This window comes from Cyprinus carpio, chromosome B24 (assembly GCF_018340385.1).
Source record: "Cyprinus carpio isolate SPL01 chromosome B24, ASM1834038v1, whole genome shotgun sequence".
Lineage (NCBI taxonomy): Eukaryota > Metazoa > Chordata > Actinopteri > Cypriniformes > Cyprinidae > Cyprinus > Cyprinus carpio.
This window is the reverse complement of record NC_056620.1, coordinates 12477578-12499330: the sequence shown is the minus strand read 5'-3', so window position 1 is coordinate 12499330 and position 21753 is coordinate 12477578. Positions and strand designations below refer to the sequence as shown.

At 35.2% G+C, this 21753-nt stretch overlaps 1 protein-coding gene across 16 annotated transcripts in view; it reads left to right on the top strand.

The window, feature by feature from the left end:
- LOC109048907 (RAB11-binding protein RELCH homolog) overlaps positions 1 to 21368 on the top strand; it is a 45750-nt gene extending 24382 nt beyond the window's left edge. For 6 of the 16 annotated variants that reach the window (XM_042752359.1, XM_042752365.1, XM_042752357.1 and 3 more), the window contains 19 exons: positions 2294 to 2365; positions 2441 to 2497; positions 4417 to 4440; positions 4581 to 4721; positions 4827 to 4991; positions 6064 to 6211; positions 6497 to 6653; positions 7788 to 7911; positions 8103 to 8151; positions 8549 to 8628; positions 8707 to 8813; positions 10725 to 10824; positions 11557 to 11639; positions 13208 to 13271; positions 13456 to 13594; positions 13808 to 13924; positions 17356 to 17444; positions 17751 to 17821; positions 20748 to 21368. In XM_042752359.1, the coding sequence (XP_042608293.1) occupies positions 2294 to 2365; positions 2441 to 2497; positions 4417 to 4440; positions 4581 to 4721; positions 4827 to 4991; positions 6064 to 6211; positions 6497 to 6653; positions 7788 to 7911; positions 8103 to 8151; positions 8549 to 8628; positions 8707 to 8813; positions 10725 to 10824; positions 11557 to 11639; positions 13208 to 13271; positions 13456 to 13594; positions 13808 to 13924; positions 17356 to 17444; positions 17751 to 17821; positions 20748 to 20868 (1908 nt within the window). In that variant the 3' untranslated portion in view covers positions 20869 to 21368. Of the gene's footprint in view, positions 1 to 2293; positions 2366 to 2440; positions 2498 to 4416; positions 4441 to 4580; positions 4722 to 4826; positions 4992 to 6063; positions 6212 to 6496; positions 6654 to 7787; positions 7912 to 8102; positions 8152 to 8548; positions 8629 to 8706; positions 8814 to 10724; positions 10825 to 11556; positions 11640 to 12816; positions 12900 to 13207; positions 13272 to 13455; positions 13595 to 13807; positions 13925 to 17355; positions 17445 to 17750; positions 17822 to 20747 lie in introns of all 16 variants that reach the window. The other 10 variants (XM_042752366.1, XM_042752371.1, XM_042752372.1 and 7 more) reach the window with 6 other exon arrangements.
- Positions 21369 to 21753: the final 385 nt, after the last annotated feature.

Below are 21753 nucleotides of genomic sequence, written 5' to 3'. Positions count from 1 at the left end.
TAGTACTGTACTCATACACACACTCGCCACATAAAAAAATGAGGGGAAAAAAGCTGGAATTATTTTGTAGGCACACACTGTAATTACACAAACCAAATGATCAAAACAACAATTTTGTAACATCCTATGGACTTTTTTTCTTTATCAGTACATCTGTAATAGTTTTCATAAGTGAAAAGGTTAGCCAGTCAAAGCATGGCTGATTTACATATAGAAGATGCACTGGCACAATAAACTACTGTGTATTAGAGTTAGAGGAAGTGTAATAATGTCATGGAAAACTGCATTTATAACTATTTTTGGTGTCAAAAAAAACTACAATGTTTTTTGGACATTTAAGTCACACTTAAATATTTTTGAGCATTTTTAGCTTTTACTTGACCAGTTTCAAATTTTTAAATCTTTTTGAAATGCGTTATTAGAATATTTTTTGAATGGAATAGTGGAATCTATTTAGAATGGAGTCTTAATAATAGAATATTTTAACGTTTTTACAATGGAATCTTTAGAATGGAATATTTAAATCTTTTTACAATAGCATATTTGAATCTGTTTAGAATGTAATCCTAAAACGCAACTGAAACCAATGTTGGGTCTCTCATTCGACACTAAATCAAATGTTTCTGTATTCGCAATGTATTTGAATGGCAAAATATTATTTATTATGTACTTCACTCACGTTCCAATATCCAGGTAAAACAAAATGTTTACATCACGGTGATAACTACATATTTAAACTGAGCAGTGCGTTCATATGTTTGACTAACTGTATTTTATTATGATAATAAACAGGCTGCATTGTCAAGGTAATGCTTAACTGTGTCACTTGAATTTTTTACTTTTAACAGTGGAAGCAACTACTCCTTTTAGTCACAAAGATAATCAGAATTGTAAAAGATTTGCTTTTATTTGTATAAATTCACAATAGAAAACAAGTCTTTGTGCTTTTGTAAAATAAGCTGAAAGAAAAATAGTCTAAGTTTCTTTTCGCGCACCACAAAAATGAACCGAAACTCTGCAGGCTACTTGTTGCACAGTTTTTTCCTTCGTTTTCTTAATTTATAAAGTGATATGATATGACCATGTGAATCCTCTGTTTCTGTTGTTTGCTGCTTTTTGCACATGTAAAATGAATCCCCGGAAAACAAATGTTAGTGTTTTTAGCGGGTCACTTATCCTTTCTAATTTATTTCAATTCTAATTTAAAATAATCTTGTGTTAATGGTTAATAATCGGTTAATAATCGGTTAACAAACGTCGGTTGTCGGTTAGGAGAAATGAACATCCCTAATTTTTTTTTTAATACAATAGTCTTTTAAGATTGTTTTCGTTATTAGATAAATACAGAAAAAATGCATAATGATTTAATTATTATTCATTTATTTTTCTTTCAACCTTTGTAGATTTTAATAATTAAACTTTAGTTTTGAAAGTACTCTTAAAGTTGGTTAAAGGGATAGTTCACCAAAAAACTCTGTCATTAATTGCTCACCTTTATGTAATTTCAAATCCATAAGACCTTTGTTCACATGCATCATGGCACTCTTGTGAACGTGCATCGAACACTGAAACGCAAGATAAGATGTGGTGAATAAAGTGGTTATTTTTGTATTCTTAGCACACAAAAAGTATTCTCACAGCTTCATAAAATTATGGGTGGACTGATGTCTCATGGACTATTTAAAGGATGTCCTAGCTACCTTTCTGGGCCTTGAACGTGTCAGTTGCGTTGTTGTCTATGCAGGGTGAGAAAGCTCTCGGATTTCATTAAAAATATCTTACTTTTTGTTCCGAAGATGAACGAAGGTCTTACAGGTTTGAAACGACATGAGGGTAAGTACGTTTTTGGGAGAACTATCCCTTTAAAAGTAATTTAAAAATGTAAAAGTAATTACAAAATGGTTCAGAAAGGTTTTATCCATTATGTATTTATGAATATTCTGTCATTTCTATGATGGCTCTCAGACATAAAGTCTGATTTAAATTGTCCAAAAACATTTGAAGCTATTGTAGATCATGCTCAGTCCATGGCTTGGTACACGTCCCTATGTTAACTGTTAGTTTTTAAGTAAACTTTTTTAAAAGTAAAGTACATTTGCAAATTCCCACATGGAAACCTATTTCCGCTGAGGAAATAACCTAAACAATTTCAGCGTTTAACACTGAAAAATATGAGCTAATGTGGTTTCCAGAGGGTACGGGTGGGTATGAAGTCCTGCGGTCAGAACTGGAACTGACGTTGCCGTGTTGTGTCTTGCGCTGTCTGTGTCACATGTGTGTTTCTCTCGCTCAGATCAACCACAAGTATCCAGAGAGAAGACTTCTGGTGGCGGAAGCATGTGGAGCTCTGGCCCCTTATTTACCCGTAAGAGACTCCGTTCCTCTAAATATAAAAGCAGTCTAGCTGGGACACATTAATCATGTTCACCTTTCAACAAAGTCACAGTTAGTGATCGCTGAAACACTAGACGTCCAAGATCACACTAGCCAAACTGCGGTGAGTGGTAGTCAAGCAAGAGCATGCTCAAATAATCAAATAATGATTGTCAAATAATCAAACCAACGAATGTCAGCATAGCACAGAATCTGTTCGCATTTGTGTCAACTTTGATCGCGTGTGTCTGTGATGTGTTGCTATGGAGGAATGCTGTTTGTTTACAGTGGCTGAGCATCATAGAGTTATGGTCGGAACTCACAGCAGGCTGTTCATCTAGTGCTATGAAACAGCCTTGGAATCATTTTAGAACTGAATCATTAGATTGGAATCTTTGAGTCCTTTTTGCATCTTAATATTTACAATTCAATATTTTTTTTTATTAATTTTTGGACTCAAATGATAAGATCTTTTATACAAACCCGATTCCAAAAATGTTGGGACACTGTACAAATTGTGAATAAAAACAGAATGCAATGATGTGGAAGTTTTACATTTCAATATTTTATTCAGAATACAACATAGATGACATATCAAATGTTTAAACTGAGAAAATGTATCATTTTAAGGGAAAAAATAAGTTGATTTTAAATTTCATGGCAATCATGTTGCCAATTGACCTAATAAGTTGCAAATTGGTCCTTATATGTACATTTAACTTTTCCGGCCTCTTATTGCTACCTGTCCCAACTTTTTTGGAATGTGTAGCTCTCATGAAATCCAAAATGAGCCAATATTTGGCATGACATTTCTAAATGTCTCACTTTCAACATCTGATATGTTATCTATATTCTATTGTGAATAAAATATAAGTTTATGAGATTTGTAAATTATTCCATTACTTTTTACTCACAATTTGTACAGTGTCCCAACTTTTTTGGAATTGGGTTTGTATTTGACTCCTTTAAATGGAATCTTTTGAATCAGTTTTTAGCATTTAGAATGGAATCTCTGAATTCATTTAGAACAGAAACAAATGAGCATTTCGTAAATGAATATTAAGAATCTTTTTCAAATGTTATATTTGAATATTCAGAATGAAGTCTTTCAATCTTCTCCGAGTTGCATATTTATTTAGGATAAAATTTGCCAGTCTTTAAAATTATGGTTTTGAGGTCAGTAAGATTTTTTATTATTATTATTTTATTTATTTTTAAAGAAATTAATACTTTTATTCAGCAGGGACATGTTAAATTGATCAAAAAGAGACTAGAATGGAATGGAATTTTAGAATGGAATCTCTGAATCTATTTAGAATGGAATCTTTGTAAGAAAATATTTTAATGTTTTTAGAATATTTTTTTCCCCATTCTAAACACTTAGGAGGCAGTTCATCTTTTAAAACAGCCTTAGAAACAATTTCTCTGTTAAAATCTTTTTCTTTTTTTAGAATTTCATATTTAGAATGAAATCTTTAAATCCATTTAGAATAGACTCATTTGAACATCTGTTACACTGTATATGAATCTTGAGAATTAAGTCTTTCAGTCTTTTCTGAATTGCATATTTATTAAGAATAAAATTGTCCAGTCTTTTACACTACTGTAAAAACAGTTTACTTTTTTCAAGAAATTAATACTTTTATTCAGCAAAGGCACATTAAATTAATTTTAACAAGACATTTGCATTCTTACAAATAGTTTCTATCTCAAATAAATGCTGTTCTTTTAAAAGTTCTAAAAAAAAATATTTAAAAAATGGCCTGTTTCCACAAAAATATTAGCTTTTTTCAACACTAATAACAATAAGAAGTGTTTCTTGAGCACCAAATGTGCATATTGCATATCTTGCTAAGACTTGAGTCACTGGAGTTTACATTGGCTGTATATCATAGAGTTACAGTCATAAGGTTTAGCAGGCTGCTCATTTATAAATGATATAAAAACTGGCATTTACATCTGAACTGATTTGGCTCAAACGGGGCTCTGATTGTTGGTATTATGCCTTTTTTTTGCCTTTGTATGTTCCGGTCTATAATGAAGTGTCTGATGTTTACTCACTTCCTCGTGAGTATGAACACTTAATCATTTAACCAAACACAGCAGAATACAAAAAAAAGATCTTGTGTAGGCAATTCAGAGCTGGCATGGGAATACAAGTATATATGCGTGTGTGTGTGTGTGTGTGTGTGTGTGTGTGTCTACAGAAGGAGATCCGAAGCTCTCTGGTTCTGTCCATGCTCCAGCAAATGTTGGCGGAAGATAAAGCCGATATGGTCCGAGAGGCTGTGGTGAAAAGTTTGGCCATCATAATGGGCTACATTGACGACCCAGACAAATACTCCCAGGTGTCTGCATTTTTTGGTGTTCAAGCACAATCCATTGTTTTACACTTACTTTACTTGTGTTTTCTTATGTATGTATGCTTTATTTTGTGTATGGCTATGTAATAGGGCTTTGAGCTGATGCTGTTGTCTCTGGGCGACCCGTCAGAGAGGGTGGTCAGTGCCACCCACCAAGTGTTCATTCCTGCCTTCGCTGCCTGGTGCACAGAACTGGGCAACTTACAGTCCCAGCTCATCCCCTCCCTCCTCACACGCATCGAGAAACTGCTCAAGGTGAAAATCAGCACGTACACACACACTAACCTCCTTGTGAAGATGCTTCCTCTTGTTTAGCATGTTTAGACTTCACCTGGCCTGTTTTCTATCTATCTATCTATCTATCTATCTATCTATATATATAAATATGTATGTGTGTGTATATGAATTGAATTGAATTGAATATATATATATATATATATATATATATATATATATATATATATATATATATATATATATATATATATATATATATGTATATATATATGTATGTATATATACAGTGTGTGTGTGTGTGTGTGTGTATATATATATATATATATATATATATATAGAATCTTTCAATCTTTTCATAATTTAATATTAAGAATGGACTTAAATGGAACTTTATTATATATATATATAGAATCTTTCAATCTTTTCAGAATTTAATATTAAGAATGGACTTAAATGGAACTTTATTATTTCTGATGGATCATGTGACACTAAACACTGCAGTAATAGATGCTGAAAATTCAGCTTTGCATCACAGGAATAAATTAGATGTTAAAATATATTAAAATAGAAAGCAGTTATTTTAAATTCTAATAATATTACACAAAATTACTGTTTTTATTCTATTTTTCACCTAATAAATACAGCCTCTGTGAACATAACTTTCAAAAACATAAAAAAATCTTAACTCCAAACTTTTAAACGTTTTACATTTGAATTTTTAGAAAGGAATCTTGAATCCATTAAATCGAATAAATTGTTAGAAATAAAATATTCTTTCAATAATTGACTCTTAAGAATGAAATATTTAAGTATATTAAACTTTCTTCATGATTTTGCCAGGGCTGCGTTTCCCAAAAGCATCACAAGCCTAAGTTGATCATAGAACCATTGTAATCAATGGAGCGACAATCAGCTTAGGCTTATGATGCTTTTGGGAAACGCAGCCCAGGTTTTGCAGTTCTTGTTCTCAGTACATTTAGAGACATTTTGTGCCCACAAAGTAACTAAGCACAACATATCCAGCACTATAGTCATGCTCTTTTAGCTCCCTTTGTTTATCCATTTCCTGAATTCCTCTCTCTTCCTCCAGCAGGGTGAATATGGTCTAGATGAACACAAGCTGCATATGTATCTGTCAGCGCTTCAGTCCCTCATCCCGTCTCTGTTTGCGGTGCTGCTTCAGAATGCCCCGTTCACCAGCCGAGCCAAGCTACAGGGAGACGTGCCTCCAATCGAGGGTGAGGGTCGGCCAACGTCAACACTCGCACTTACACGCACGCGTTTTCTGCTAACATTCTCAGTCAGGCCACGTTTAGCGACGCAGACCTGGCGCCTGACTCAGTGTAACTGTAGGGTTCCTGCCATGTTGAGGTTGCTCTCTGGTTTTGGGCTCATTATCAAAGTGCTCTTTCATTTACGCACGGCGGCCGCGTCAGATGATTTGCGCAGTTATGCTTTTTTGGTGTATTCTTGGTTTTAAAATCTGCTCCTGTGTGTGTGTGCACGTGCATGTGACCTCGCAGTGACCCGGTTCCCGCGGCCAGCCTCCCCGTTGCAGGACGTGGCCACCATCGTGGGCAGCCGAGAGCAGCTGGCAGTTCTGCTGCAGTTATATGATCATCAGCTCCAGCATGAAGGAACTACAGGATGGGACAGTTTGCTCTGGGTCGTCAACCAGTTGTAAGTTAATGTCTCACGCACACTCTTCCCCCTTTTGACCTCTGGTTTTTGCCATTTTTATTGAGGGTGGAGACAGGAACTTGGGTCACCCACTCATGTTGGAGCACCAGGCCACAGCTCAGACATTCTAGAGCATTAAATGGCATGCATATGTGTTCATTAAAAAGAAACGGCTCATAAAAAACACTTTCTTTGATCTTTTGATATACTGTTAGAATTCATAATCCAAAGAGTTCTCTGCATCCCACCCAGATTATTTAGAAAAAGGGAAAACTAAGGGTCAGAAAGTGTCAGGTGACGTCATAACAAAGAACATGTTAACATTTGGAATAGGCCACTCCAGACAAACTCAGAAGCTTTTGTAAATGGCTGAAGATGTTAGCATCAGTTAATTCTTATTTAAATTCAAATTAATAGGAATGGAAAAAAATTTGTTTAAATTTTTTTAATAAAGTGTGTGTGTGTGTGTGTGTGTGTGTATGTACACACACATACAAAATAATAGATTTTTAATTATTTTACTTATCTAAGTACATACAAAATACATTGCTATAAGGTTACAATTAACCACAGAGCCCAAACTTAAATTTAATTAGTATTTATTTTTAACTATAATAATCAACACTCAAAAAAAAAAAAAAAAAGAAAGAAATTGTGTGCAAAGTAAATTGCGCTCAATGCAGTTTTTCAATTAACTTCTAAATTATACAATTTCTATTTGTTGTTGAAATATAATCATTTAAACATTGGCTGTCATAACTTGTTTGATAAAAGATTTTTTTTAAATATACATTAAATGATTTGAAAGACATCACTAAAATAAAATATAATGAGTAGCTATATAATCTATATTTCATGAAATGCTCTTCTCTAGACTTAATTTCACACAGCGAGCTATCACGCCTTATCAAAGAGTGCGTACCGAACCGAAAGACCTGTACCAAATATTTTCGGTATTAATACGTGTACTGTTACATCCCCCATAACTATCATTTATTTATTTTATATTATTTTATTTATTTATTTATTATATATTTAAATAAATAGTATATTCCACTCTCACCATATGTTGTACGTAAATGCCTAAGTTTACCTACATTTGCAGTGGACCTGATTCTGTCTTTTTCTCCACAGTTTACCACAGCTTATAGAGATTGTAGGACGCATCAACGTCACCTCATCCACCTGTGTGCACGAGTTCTCCAGGTTCTTCTGGAGATTATGTCGAACGTTTGGGAAAATCTTTACCAACACCAAGGTAGGACAGGCCAAAGACATTCACCATACAGTAATCTCTTTCTCTAGCACCTTTTTTCATGTACTTTTTTTATATTTGGCCAAGTGAATTAGCTAAATAAAGCTTGTGCTGCAAATAGTCCAGCTCTGTTCAGATACACTGTTCAGCAGTTTCAGTTTAATTTAGGTGTTGTTTTCCCCTCATTTTTAAAGGTAAAACCTCAATTCCAAGAAATCCTGCGGCTATCTGAGGAGAATGTGGGTGAGTGGCTGTTCACTTAACCAAAAATAATACTCCCGCTGTCAGAGGAGGGGCTGGGAAGAGAACACACACACACACACACACACTCTCTCTCTCTCTCTCTCTCTCTCTCTCTCTCTCCATCTCTATATCTCTTTCCCATGCTGGATGATTGTGTGGCAAATATGTGTTTTCACTCTTCATGGGATTTGGAAATGGAGCTCTTTCTTTCATTCTTTGAATGTTTGTTGAGTTAAAAAAAAAGTCTATGGTTAAAGTATCTGCCAACAAATCTGGGCATGTTGTATCATTGTAATGGTTTGAATTTTGCTCAATTATTACCAGATGAGTTCAACTAATTCTGAACCGAGTGTTCAGTTATATGTTTAGAGATTGTAACACAGAGTGTGTCCTGCAGACGCCTCCGCAGGAAATGGCATCCTTACAAAGGCTACGGTGCCGATCTATGCAACCGGAGTCCTGACGTGCTACAATCAGGTCAATCTTCATTCTACGCCTGGTGTGTGGTGTCTTAATTCAGAAAAAGCCTCTCTCTGATGAAGTTGTTCGTTTCAGGAGGAGGACCGTAAACTCTTGGTTGGCTTCCTCGAGGATGTCATGACCACGCTGTCTCTCTCCCATGCTCCCCTTGACAGTCTAAAGGCTTCATTTGTAGAGCTGGGGTGAGTGTCTGTCAGCACTGTTAAATCTGCATTTCTGCATGAGCTCATCTGAGGCTGCAATTCCTTTAAGCTGATGTAAAATGACTTGCTCTCGAGTGTCATGACCCCACTGTTGAGAGTACCTGTCAGTTTCTATGCACTAAAGCTTTATTAATTCATGCATTTGAAAGAAGTAGTTCACACAAAAGTTAAAATCGTCATCATTTACTCACCCTCATGCTATTCCAAACCCATATGATTTGATTTTATTGGAACACAGAAGCGGATGTTTAACTGTAACGAGAGGCTGTCAAGCTCTAAAAAATGAAATTAAAAATGCAGTCTCAGATATAAGAGCTCATACTTTGCAGGGTGAGATTTATTTATTACTGTAAATATATAACTTTATATTTCTTATTAGCTTTACATGTATCCTTTGTAATATATAATGCAATATAATAATATTAATAATATAATATAATTATTAATCAAATTATTTTCTGCATTATAACATGCTTCTGACATCCTGTGGGTTAACCGTGCTTAATTGCTATGAAAATTTCTATGAAAATAGTGTCATAAAACCATAATGGGGGGGCAGATTTATTTATTACTGCAAATATAAAACTTTTATATTTATAATTTTAATTTATTTTATACATTTAAAATTATTATCATTTTATACTTATTTTAAGAATTTTATTAAAGTATTTTTTCATTATTTTATTATTTGAAGTGTTTTAATTATTCATATTTTTTTTTGTTGTTTTTTATTTTTTTTTTTTATAAATTTTATTTAAATTTAATTTTATTATAGAATTTTATTTTTTTTTTTTGATTTTTTTTAAAAATATTGTTTATTTCACAATTTTTACTTGATGTTTGTAATTTTATTTTATTTAAAATTATTACAAATAAAAATTTGCCATAATAGCTGGAAGTTGTACAGTTATTTAAGAAACATTTTACTGCAAAACATTACAAATTGATTTGTCTTGATCGCAAGTAATTCTTGATATTTTCGACAGTTTCATCTACAGTGGTGGCCAAAATTATTAGAACACTAGTATTTTCACCAGCTAAAAACTTGTTTTAAGTAAGGTTTCTCTATCTTTTGCTGTAGTGTGTTTCTCATTTTACTGCATTTTTACACAAGTGCCTAAAAGTTTTCACAGTACTGTATTTTTGCAGGTTGGTTTCTTGAAGCATCTTGGAAACGTTGCCACAGTTCATCTGGATTTAGTCTGACTTGAAACCATTTTTTAGCTGGTGAAAATACTAGTGTTCAAATAATTTCAGCCACCACTGTATATTAGCCAGTAAGCTAATATTAGCTAATATTAAAGGGAACAGTTCACCCAAAAATAAAATTCTGTCATTAATTAATTACTCATCCTCATGTCGTTCCAAACCCATAAGATCAAGCTTCATCTTCAGAACACAAATTAACATATTTTTGATATTTTTTGATTCCATATAGACAGCAACGTAACTGACTCGTTCAAGGCTCAGAAAGGTAGTAAGGACATAAAGTACAGTCCAGAATTTTCATTTCTGGTTGAACTATCCCTTTAAATGTTTAGGTTAATATAAACTTAATGCTAAAGTTTTAAATGCAACACTAAAGGTTAAAAGGTTGACAAGCAGAATTCTAAACCGAATGTGATCATAAAACCAAATGTTTTCATTTGCAAGACATAAACACTCACATACTGGCCCGAGGCCAGTAGGTCATCCTTGAAGTTGAGCCCTGCATAAACCGACAATAATGGTTTAAGCACTTAAAAATAACAAAAATAACATGTCCCAATTTGTTCGACTCCCGTATCCTGATGATCTAATGCACTCTAACTGACTAGAAGATCAGGTTCAGTAGGATCATCAACTGTCATTTTGTGATTACCCACTAAAACCGTTACTTCCTGTCTCCAGGGCAAACCCAGCATTTCATGAGCTTCTACTGACGGTGCTTTGGTATGGAGTGGTCCATACATCTGCACTGGTACGCTGCACCGCTGCACGCATGTTCGAGGTAAGCGCTCCCTCCAGTTCACGCCTCAAACATTGACATGCATAGTTTACTTAGCCATAAAATTAATAAATACTTCCAATGACCTTAAGTTTAATGCTTAAAGACATCTAGCATCCTCAAGGCCAGTCAAATGATTTGTTTTATTACCTAATGCTTTGTTTGTCATGCAAATTTGCTGTTATATGATGTTAATGGTTGGTGTGAGGTGGTAAATATGTATTTTCAGGGTCTCCACACTCCCTCTAGGGCCCCCTTGTGCCTCTTCATCCCTGTTACTTGTCAAATCACTGAATGTTTACTTGTATTTGAAGTCGTTGCAGCTTTAAAGCATCCGTATGTCTTTTGCACCACAGCACGCTTGCTATTGCCATTCAAAAATGACGTAACGACCCCCACATTTCATCCCCCCACCCTGTTTTAAGTCAGTAATGAAGGTTCGAGGAGTGTTCAGAAACTCTTCCCCTTCTCCTCATCTGTGGTCGTAGCTTTAGTTCAATTTGCCTGGCCTCTTTAGCCCTTAATTTTTATTTAATTTATCTGTGTAGTGCCTCCTTGGGCTTCTGTCATGTTTTTTTGTTGTTGTATGTGTGCGCTGTTTTTTTAGTTTGTTACCGTTGTTTCTTTTTTGTGTTCTTTTGTTTCTCTCTCTCTCTCTCGCTGCGGTGTTCCATGACACTGTGCTCGCTCTTTCCATGCATCCTGTGTGACATCACCCCTGCTCTGACCAATCAGCTGTTGGTGAAGGGGGTGAATGAAACTCTAGTAGCTCAGAGAGTTGTTCCAGCACTTATCACTCTCTCCAGTGATCCTGAAATGTAAGTCTCCTCCTGCCTCCTTCATCCATGCACCTCCCTCCGCCTTGGTTCTCTCAGGAGGCCATAACTTTATTAGCCCCTCCTCCAGCGAGCACCGCCTACCTGAGCCAAGATTTAAGTGTTTCACATTATTTATGTCCAAAGAAATGTTAAAATGTAATGTTAAAAAATATTGCAGTTGAAACAATGAAATGTCACCTTTAAATAAAAATAAATATATAGATGGGGATCATAAATATTTTTTCCATTATGATTTTATTATTTTCATCACATTGAACCAGGTTCTCATTACCATAACGTGGGGGGGGGTCTTTTTAAAAAAAAAAAAAAAAATACAATATATAACTAATACTACCATGATGCAAAATTGTAATGTATTATTTATTTATTTGTTTATTTTGCATTTTGACATCCAGAGGGTTAACTGTGAATAATTGCTATGAAATTTGCTATGAAAATAGTCTCATAATGCCAAAAAAATTAATTTAATTTTGTTTACTTTATTTTTATTTTATTTTGAGTCTGGAATATGGCCCTGGCATTATTTATATATCATTTTTGTATGCATTTTTATTTGCATTATAATACACTTCTAACCAACAGAGGGTTAAATGTGCTTAATTCCTACAAAACTACTGTCATAATGCAAAATAAATATAAAATAGACTTTTTTATTACTATTATAAAAATTCTAAAAGTAATATTTTATATAGTTTATTATTATTTTATTCTTTTATTTTGAGGTTGAAATATGCCCCATATAAATTTTTTTTATATATATATATCATTGTTAAACGGTTGATAGAATCATTTGTAATTCGTGCTAATGTTATGGCAGGGCAAAATTGTGTTTCTGGCACTCCTGATGAAACCAAGGCTTGAGAGACAGTGCTTTTTGTTTATGTCTCACGTGCTCGGTGTACTAACATCCTTCGTTCAGGCTACACTAATCGCTGCATGCTTGGAGAAGCTGCCTGCTTTCCACAATCCATTCATCCCTTCATTCAGCCCATTTGTCCATCCATGTGGCCCGTGGCATGTTTGGCTGCCAGTCACTCTTTCCCAAGCCCCCCCCCCCCAGTACTACAGTCTCCTCTACCACCTCCCTTCCCTGCTAGGTTCTTGGCCATTTGTGTTTGACCCCCCCGTCTCTCTTTTGCATCTGACTGGTTTGCAGCTGGTTCTTCGAGGCATGAGCGAAGCCTTAATTGACAAGCGAGTAGCCCCGGCCCTTATTACCTTGTGCAGTGGTCCTGAATTGTGAGTTAACCGCAGCTATGAGACACTTTAAAAAACAAATATCCTGTCTCCTCTCCGCATTCTCTTGGTTGGATATTTTTTATTTTTTACTTTTCTGGGGGGGTTGGATATTTGTTGACTGTTTGTTTCTGTTTTCACACTGACAAGGGAATGATCATGTGTTAATCACATTAATCATCTTGCTTGCCACATATTCCATCAAGTGATTGGCATCTCATGGTTCAGTTCCATTCATGCATCTTTTATCTTTTTAGTGGGTAATGGAATGGTTTCTTTTGGATGTGTACTGACGGATTTTCTGCTTTCAGCTCAGTGAGGATATCAACAATACCTGCCTTCGGGACTATTATGGAAACTGTAACGCAAAAAGAGGTACGAGTCTTACAGACACCCACACAACCCACATATATTTGTCATTTTCGAAGTATTTAAATCTCTAGTTTATTGAAAAATTTACATGTTTGGTTATCTTATGTAATAATATAAAAGAAGAAAAAAAATCCAAACACCGTTCTGGTCTTCAAAAACAAAAATGTGTCTTATGTGTGTTTGTTAGCTGCTAGAGAGAGTGAAAATGCAGCTGGCTTCTTTTTTGGAAGACCCCCAGTATCAGGACCAGCATTCTTTGCACATGGAAATCATCAAAACATTTGGAAGAGTAGGACCCAACGCAGAGCCACGCTTCAGAGATGAATGTAAGCGTCATTACTATATATTCACTTGCATATGCAAAGTTTTTCACTGTTTGCACAGAGAAAAACAACATAGCGTGTTGTAATGTGATGATAACAGTACCGTCATGCTTCTGTGGCTATGTGTATGTGCCCTTTAGTGCACTTACATTATACTGTGGCAGAAGTGTTTTCTGTTTATTTCATGTCCTGTTCTCTGTCTGTTTTTTTCCACAGTTGTTCTTCCCCATTTGCACAAACTGGCTCTGTGCAACAACCAGCAGACTGTGGAGAGTAAAAGAATTGACATTGCCACTCAACTGTTTGAGGCATACAGCGCCTTATCCTGCTGTTGTATCCTTTATATATTTCTAAATTTGACTTCTAATTTTGTGTGTTTAGAACCACCTTTCAACTTGTCTTACGTAGCAAGGTTTTGACTATTAGCATGAAGGGAATACTTTACCCAACAATGAAAATCTATGAAAAATGAAAATACTCAAACCATCAAAGGTGAAGATTTAGATGAAGTTTGCTTCAGATTTGGAAACATTTAGCATTACATCACTTGAATGAATGGGTGCCGTCAGAATAAGAGTCCGAAACATTACAGTAATCCACAAATAATCCATGTCTCCAGTCTATCAATTAATGTCTTGTGAAGCAAAAAGCTGCTTGTTTGTAAGAAACTAATTTTTACTTGAAAAACCTTCGCTTCTGTTGAAAATACACGTCCTCTATATTTAATATTTTATTATACGTAACATATTTTTTACATTTTGTGTTTATTCATATCATATCATATCAATTCAGTTGATTTAAAAGCTGTTTGTTTCTCAGTGGGACAGCTATTTAAAAACCTGACATTTGCGTAAACCAATCAGCCAATCAGATTGTAACTTGTCATTTTGTCAAGCCTTTGCTATTTTGGGGATACATCAGACAATCCATGAACAGTCAGGACAATCATTTGGCTGAACATTTGAGGCTTTTTTCAACGAATCAATCAAGCGGTTTTATTGTTTTTGTAAGGCGGTTTGCATTTCCAAAATTTCCAGAAGTTGATTTTTCTCTGAGAGGGAACATTTTGATTACAAATTGAAAACAGATAGACAGTGGAATTGGACTGTACACCTCCACTCATGATGTTTTGGAGCAGAAGCCATCTTTCACTGGTTTCTCCACTGATTTTGTGGCGTATGGCAGCTTGCACAGTATAACCACAGTCTGACCTCCAGTTTCAGCTTAATAACAGATACTGAACACACAGTCTGTGTGGCCACTTTCTCTCTGTGCTTTTTGAGTTTTTGAGCGATGGTCAACTATTTAAGCTGGACATGAGTCTCCATAGCTGGATTTGCACTCTCACTCTCTTTTCTTCCCCTCATTTTCTTCTGAGAGCTTCATCGTTGTGAAAATGTTTGCATATCCCACTGGCAGGAAAAGAAAGAAAATAAACCTCAGCCATTTTTGTACACTAAATTGCAGGGTGGATGGCTGAATTTGTCGTTAAATGCTCTGTGATGTTGTCTGTTTGAGCGAAGAGAGCCTAGCCCAGCCCTTTGGTCAGGATTCCCAGCATTCATGCCTTTGCAGATGCTCTTTTGTCTTGTTCTCCCCCACATCTTTCTCTGTTTCATTTTATTTTTGTCTGCTGTGTCACAGTTGAGACCCCCCTGTAGCAGTGGCTTGCCCCCCAGGCAGTTTTGTAAAACCTCGTCCTGTCTGTGTTTTGAGGTTTTGCAACATGATCAATATGAGGTTGAGTCTGGATCTTTGACTGTATACTGGTGTGTATTTACTGTAAAAGCGCAAGTCATTATGGGGTTTAACAGTGCAAATTTCTCATGGTTGGGTTTATATCAAGTTTTGTGGTGGTCATGGTTTCGGTTTGGTCGCTTTTAGGGGTGCAACAGATCATCAGGCTGATACTAGTAACTCAAGTTAACACGGTGTTTGTTGTTTCATTCATTCAGCTGAATGACCAATTATTCCTGAAAATCAAAATTCATATAATATTTGGAATTAGTATTTATATTTTCAGGGGCATTGTGAGCAGAGGTGTCAATTACATGTTCATTTAGTAAAAATGTCATATTTGTTCACAGCAAATATTGGTATATGCGGTTTAATTATTTGTTTAAAATAAACAATTCATTGGTATATAATGTAACATCATGGTGTAACAATTAATAGGTAAATCATTTAAGTAATTTCATAAAAGATAAACAGCCATGAGTTTTAAATTTTGAATTACTTTTTCTGTCTTTTGTTTTTGTTTTCACTCAGTGACTATCAGTTTTATAGTAGTTTTATTTTTCTTCAGTTTTGGTTCGTAATTTATTTTATGAAACATTTATAGATCAACATCCCCTCATTAGAGGTGTATTATAGCAATCAATTTTTAATTAGTTTGTATTTTATTTTCATTTTTTGTTGTTGTTGTTGTTTCCACTCTATTTTCATGTTTTTGTTTTATCATTTGAATTTAATGAAATTATTAGCAACCTTAATTATAGGTTGATTATCGGTTTACATTTTAAGTTTTCAGTTCATTTTCGTTTTTTGTTGTTGTTGAATTTTTCTGTTATATAGTTTCAATTTATTACATTTTTATTCGAGTTATAGTATTTTTGTTACAATAGCAGAATTTTCTGCTTATTATATGACTTGCAAATAGTGGCAATTATCTGCCCCTCAGTATTGTAGCACATTATAGAACAATATGAAATAATACCTATTGAGTGTAAATTACCATTTTCATTCAAATTATTAAATGGATGCCACCTTATTAGGACATTAAGGACCTCCCTACACCTACCCTAATCCTACCCGATACTTTTTCAACTTTGATTATTTCCTTCAGTTGTACTGAAAATAAATGCCCTTCCGATGTGATATGAGATTTGAAAAGGGATAAAAATAGGTATGGCAAAAGGCGGATTCGAACCCGGGTCGATTGCATCAAAGAGACTACAACACGTGTTTTACCATCTACGCCACTGGAGCTGATGTTAGATGGTCGTCTTTTGTAATGTTGATTACCCCATCCACACGTAGGTTGGCGGAGTTGGTGTAAATAGCCTCTGCCAACAAGGCGGGCTATTTGCACTTCTTTTTCAGAGTAACTATTTACACTAAGTGCAAATAGCCTGCATTTTTGGCAGAGGCTATTTACACTAACTCCGCCCACCAGCGTGTGATCCGGCTAGTCAACATTACAAAAGACCATCGACAGTTTTCAACTCTAGTGGCGCAGATGGTGAAATGTGTGTCGTACTCATTTTGACGCGATCGACCCGAGTTCGAATCCACCTTTTGGCGAACTTTTTTTCTCCCTTTTCAAACTTTATTGTCCCAATAAGGTGGCATCCATTAAATAATTTGTATTAAAATTAAAATGTACACTCAATAAGTTCTTATTGCATACTGTTTTATAATGTACTACAATACTGAGGTGCCGATAATTGCCACTATTTGCAATAAGTAGTATAAATAGCAGAAAATCCTGCTATTTTAACAAAGTGTAAATAGAATCTATAGATATTTGCACTTAGTGTAAATAGCATCTATCCCTGAGAAAATATGCTATTTTCACGTAGTGTAAATAGCATCTATTGCTATTTGCACTTAGTGTAAATAGCCTCTGTCGCTATTTACATTTAGTGCAAATAGCCTCTGCCTTGTTTTTTTCCCCCCCAAGTATGCATACTGAACTGTGGATGGGTAGACGTGTATATTTCACAGGTATGTTTGACAGTCTTTTCTTAACTCCGGGGCTTTAGTTATTTCTGAAGAACTCATGGTGAATCATTTCCTCCCTGGACTGCGATGTTTGAGGACTGATATGGAGCAGCTCTCTCCAGAGCATGAGGTATTAAATCAACATTTCGAAAAACATTTTCATAATTGTTTCTTTGTCATGTCTGTATGACACAACTACAACAACCACCCATAATTCTTAATTAAATACAGACCCATAACATTGTGTGCTTTTCCAAAGCCTGGTCTAGTCTTGTCGTCCTAACGTTTTATCACGCTGCATGTCATGTAACCCAATTTCTATTTATTTAATTTCCTTTGCCTAGTAATGTCCAGCTGATGTGCGTGTGTCTGCATGTATGTCAGACTTCCCAGCAGTGCTCTAAGAATACTCCCTCTTTTCCTGTTTGTCCTTTAGGTTATTCTCAGTTCCATGATAAAGGAGTGTGAAATAAAGGTGGAGAACAAAGGCATTGGAGAGGCACAAGGGTGAGAAGAAAAACGCATTAATTTCATTCATACAGTCACCATGTTTAGTGTTCTTATTTACTGCAAATGGAGCCTCAAATCACTTTATGAAAGAGGAAAATCTAATGAATACAGTGTCTGCTTCTCCTGTTTTAGTATAAATAACTCCCTGGCCACAAAACAAAACAAGCGAACAAGTGTTCTTTCAGTAGCGGAGTAAAAATAAATAATTTTACACGAGTTCTCAAGAACACCTACTCAGTCTTACAGTACTCAGGAACGCTTTACGCATGTTAATTTCCTCAACGATTTATCTGTTAGAGTTCAGCTTGGGTTTGACTCAGTGTCTCCACTGCTAGACAGTTCCCATCAGGCATTGCAGGCCACTGGTGTAGCCACATGATTATTGCAGACCCGCTCCATTTTGGCTGTGCCTGTAGGCCAATGGTACTGCTGCTTCATATTACACTTACAGCAGCTGTGTAAAGCTACATGGACACATACACTGGTATTTATTTAATATTTCCACTCCAAATTTGGTGCTGAATGTTTTTTTCTTTTATAAAACGTGGTATAATATGCACTAAATAGTTCATTGACTTTGTGAAGAAGTGATAGGGTACGTACAGTCAAGATTTTGGCTTCCTAAGGACTCTCTCTAACTGAGGTTTCCAAAACGAAACATACCCAGCTTGCGAACATGTGTGGCACTCTTTAAAATCTTTAACCTAAAGATGTGGCTTGGTTATAAACAGCACTTGTCTTTAAAATTTCACAGTTGGTATCGTAGCAACGCTTCCAGTGGTTTTGTTGAGATATTTATAAATGTTCGAACTTTATAACTGCAGTGAAGTCTATCATTGTGACTGTCACTGCAAGTCATGATACATCAGTTGACTCTGCCTCTCACAAATGGTGTGGGTTGTTCTGCCATGGGTTATACGGGATCTTTATATTTAATTAGTTGGGCGGGTGACATTTAAAGTGCGAATGTTTAGGGGAAACAAGTTCAAGAGCAAGATGTAAAAAAAAGATACAAAAGACAAAGTGATTTACTGAGTTTCTGGTGTTTGTAACCATAAAACAGAGATGGTGGTAAAATCTTCACTCAAAAATTATTCTGTTCATCACATAATTATGTTCTTTCTTTAGCATGACCTTGCAAAGTTATATTCACGCCCAATCTGACAAAATTTTTTAGCATGGATTTGTATATTTATATTATATATTGATATGAAATAAAATATATATATATTTTTAGATAATTAAGTAAATAAAAAGTGTCTCTCACAGTTTTCACAAAAATATTGAGCAGAACAACAGTTTTCAGCTTAGATAATAATAAGAAAATAATTAAAACAGGAAGAAATTACTTTTAAACATTTTAAACATTTTTTAATTTGTAAGTTCACAGTAATTTAGGTCTTAATTGAAAGCAAACGCGAGAGAAAGAAAACATGTGTAACAGTATATTGGACCTGGGCAGCTCTTAAAGTGACAGCAGTCTAATGTTCCTGCTGTCTGTCATTCATGTTAATCAAACAACAAAAGAGAGAAAATCTCTCACTGCTCTTGACTAAATCACTTTTGTAACTTTCAGAAATACATTTAGTTAACACAGTGAAAAATATGCAATGTTTTTATATATTTGATTACTTTATACCGTGTACGTAGCATTTCTTATTTATTTGTTCTACAGTAGATTTTTTTTTTTTTTTTTTTTTGGTCCTATTGCTTCTACTTCAAAACTTTATTAAAATTCTAAATGGATTATGTAAGCCTGGAAAGCCAGCAAATAGCACTTGCATCTAATCACAAAAAAAGCTCTAGCGATCTCACAATGTTTTATTAAAATCAATGAAGTTCTTATTTGCATTGTGTTACACTTAGTTACAATGAGAGGATTTGCGAGCATGCAGGCAAAAATTCAGCATTTAGAGGTTTGTGAATTCTGACTAACTTGACCGCAGTGGCCAATCACAGATGTGTGTGTGATTTACTTCACTGCTCAACGCAACAAAACACGTTGTAAATAGAAACATTTGATGCTTTCCAGAACATATGAGAGACATAACTGAGGCATTCTAACATCCAGAGAATGCAACATAACTTCCGATTGTGATCTGTAGTTGATTTCGATTCTATAATAGGCAGACATGCACTCTTTGTATGTTTAATAATGCTATGCTGCTAATCATTTGTCAACATCCTTTTATTGTTATAAAAATACCATGAGCTGTATACAAAACACATACATAAAATATATTGTCATAATAATGTCTGTTTGCTTTCATATTTCATGTATAGAAATTTTTTTTACTCATTTTTTAATACAGAAGATCTAAAGACTGAACATGCTCTGACTCATAAGACTCGTGCACGTAGAAGAAAACAGTGCTCTCCTGGTCACATAATTCAGTGGAGAATTAATAGAAATGATATTAAGAACATGTGAGAATAAATCTGTTCTCAGATACCAATTATAACAAGAACTCAGCATCCTCTTCTCTTAGAATACTCTTCTTCGTTGTTTGTTTACACTGGTTTTCGAAACAGTGCCAGCACTCTCGCTCAAATCTAATTGGACGGCTTATTTTGTTGCGGCGCGTCGGGGGGAAAAATCGACCCATGAGGGAAAAAATGAAATCCTTGCTTTTTCGCTCCACGAATCATTGTGCCTAGTGTAAACAGCCCCATAGGAATCTGTTGTTTGGATTCAAAAGTGTCATTGCACTGAATTTTTGTGTTCAGTGTGAAAAGGCCTTTACTTTCTAACTAAGTAACTAATCAGTTACTTTGAACTAATTTCCAGAAATGAATCAAACTAACAAACTCTACCATAAGGTATTGTCTTTGCCAGTTTGGCCCTATCAGCAGCCGGTGCTTATACGACCCTTGATTGGTGGGTGGATTCTGACCTATGAATGCCGTGATGTCTCTATTGCAGGTCCATCTCTATTGCAGCGAGTCTGGTGGGTGAGGACGCAAAGACCAAGTTTCTAAGTAAGATGGGCCAGCTGACCACCTCAGGTGCCATGCTGGCGAATGTTTTCCAGAGAAAGAAATGAGAGCTGCTTTGGGTGTTTCCCATGAACCCTCCACTTTCTGGGATCTCCTACTTGAAGTCAATTGTCTGCCTTTCTTTTGTTCGTCTTTGATTTGATAGGCTATATTTTTAACATATTTATGTCTTAAATTTTTTCCAGCCTCCAAAGAAATTTGCACTCATGTTTCAATGTTTTGCTTCTTTTTTTTTTTTCGATTTTATTTCAGAGGCTTATTTGCATCACTACACACTTTTTTGTTTGTTTTTTGGACAATGTGAAGTTTATGAAATCAAAACAATGATTCCTTCCTCGTCTTGTTGTCTTTTATGTGTTGCTGTGTCTCTGGAGAATATTTTCTATGAGTGTGTAAAATTGTCTGGGGTTTTGTTTCTCTTACTTTGGATATGCTCCAATGGTAAATAACTGTAAAATACAGTGAATCGAGAGAAAAGTACCCATTATCATGTATAAATTTGAAAATTTGTGTCATAAGATAATAAAAAGTGAAGACCACTTATGTACTTCTGATTCAGTGTGTTGTCTCTTGAACTCTCTTTCAGATGGTTTTTTGTTTTCTTACATGTCTGGCTTGAAAGCAGTCATAGTAAATCTGCACTTAGGTACTTCTGATACAGCAAATCAGTAGCACATTGTTTGCATGAGGTTCATATCAGTTTATATACAGCGTATCTCTAATGCAACTGAATTGTGCTGTATATTTCACACTTCAACAGGTGTTACTACAATAAACGCTTGGCCTTGAAAACCAACAAAAAACCTTGAGAATGCAAAAGCCGTGCCTTGTTTTCCTCTGCATTTGGAGAAAAGGTTTCAAAGTTCAAGAACCCCTGGATCACACGGTCAGCAGTTGGCGGGAGGAAATACTGTCATGATTCTACAGAAGCC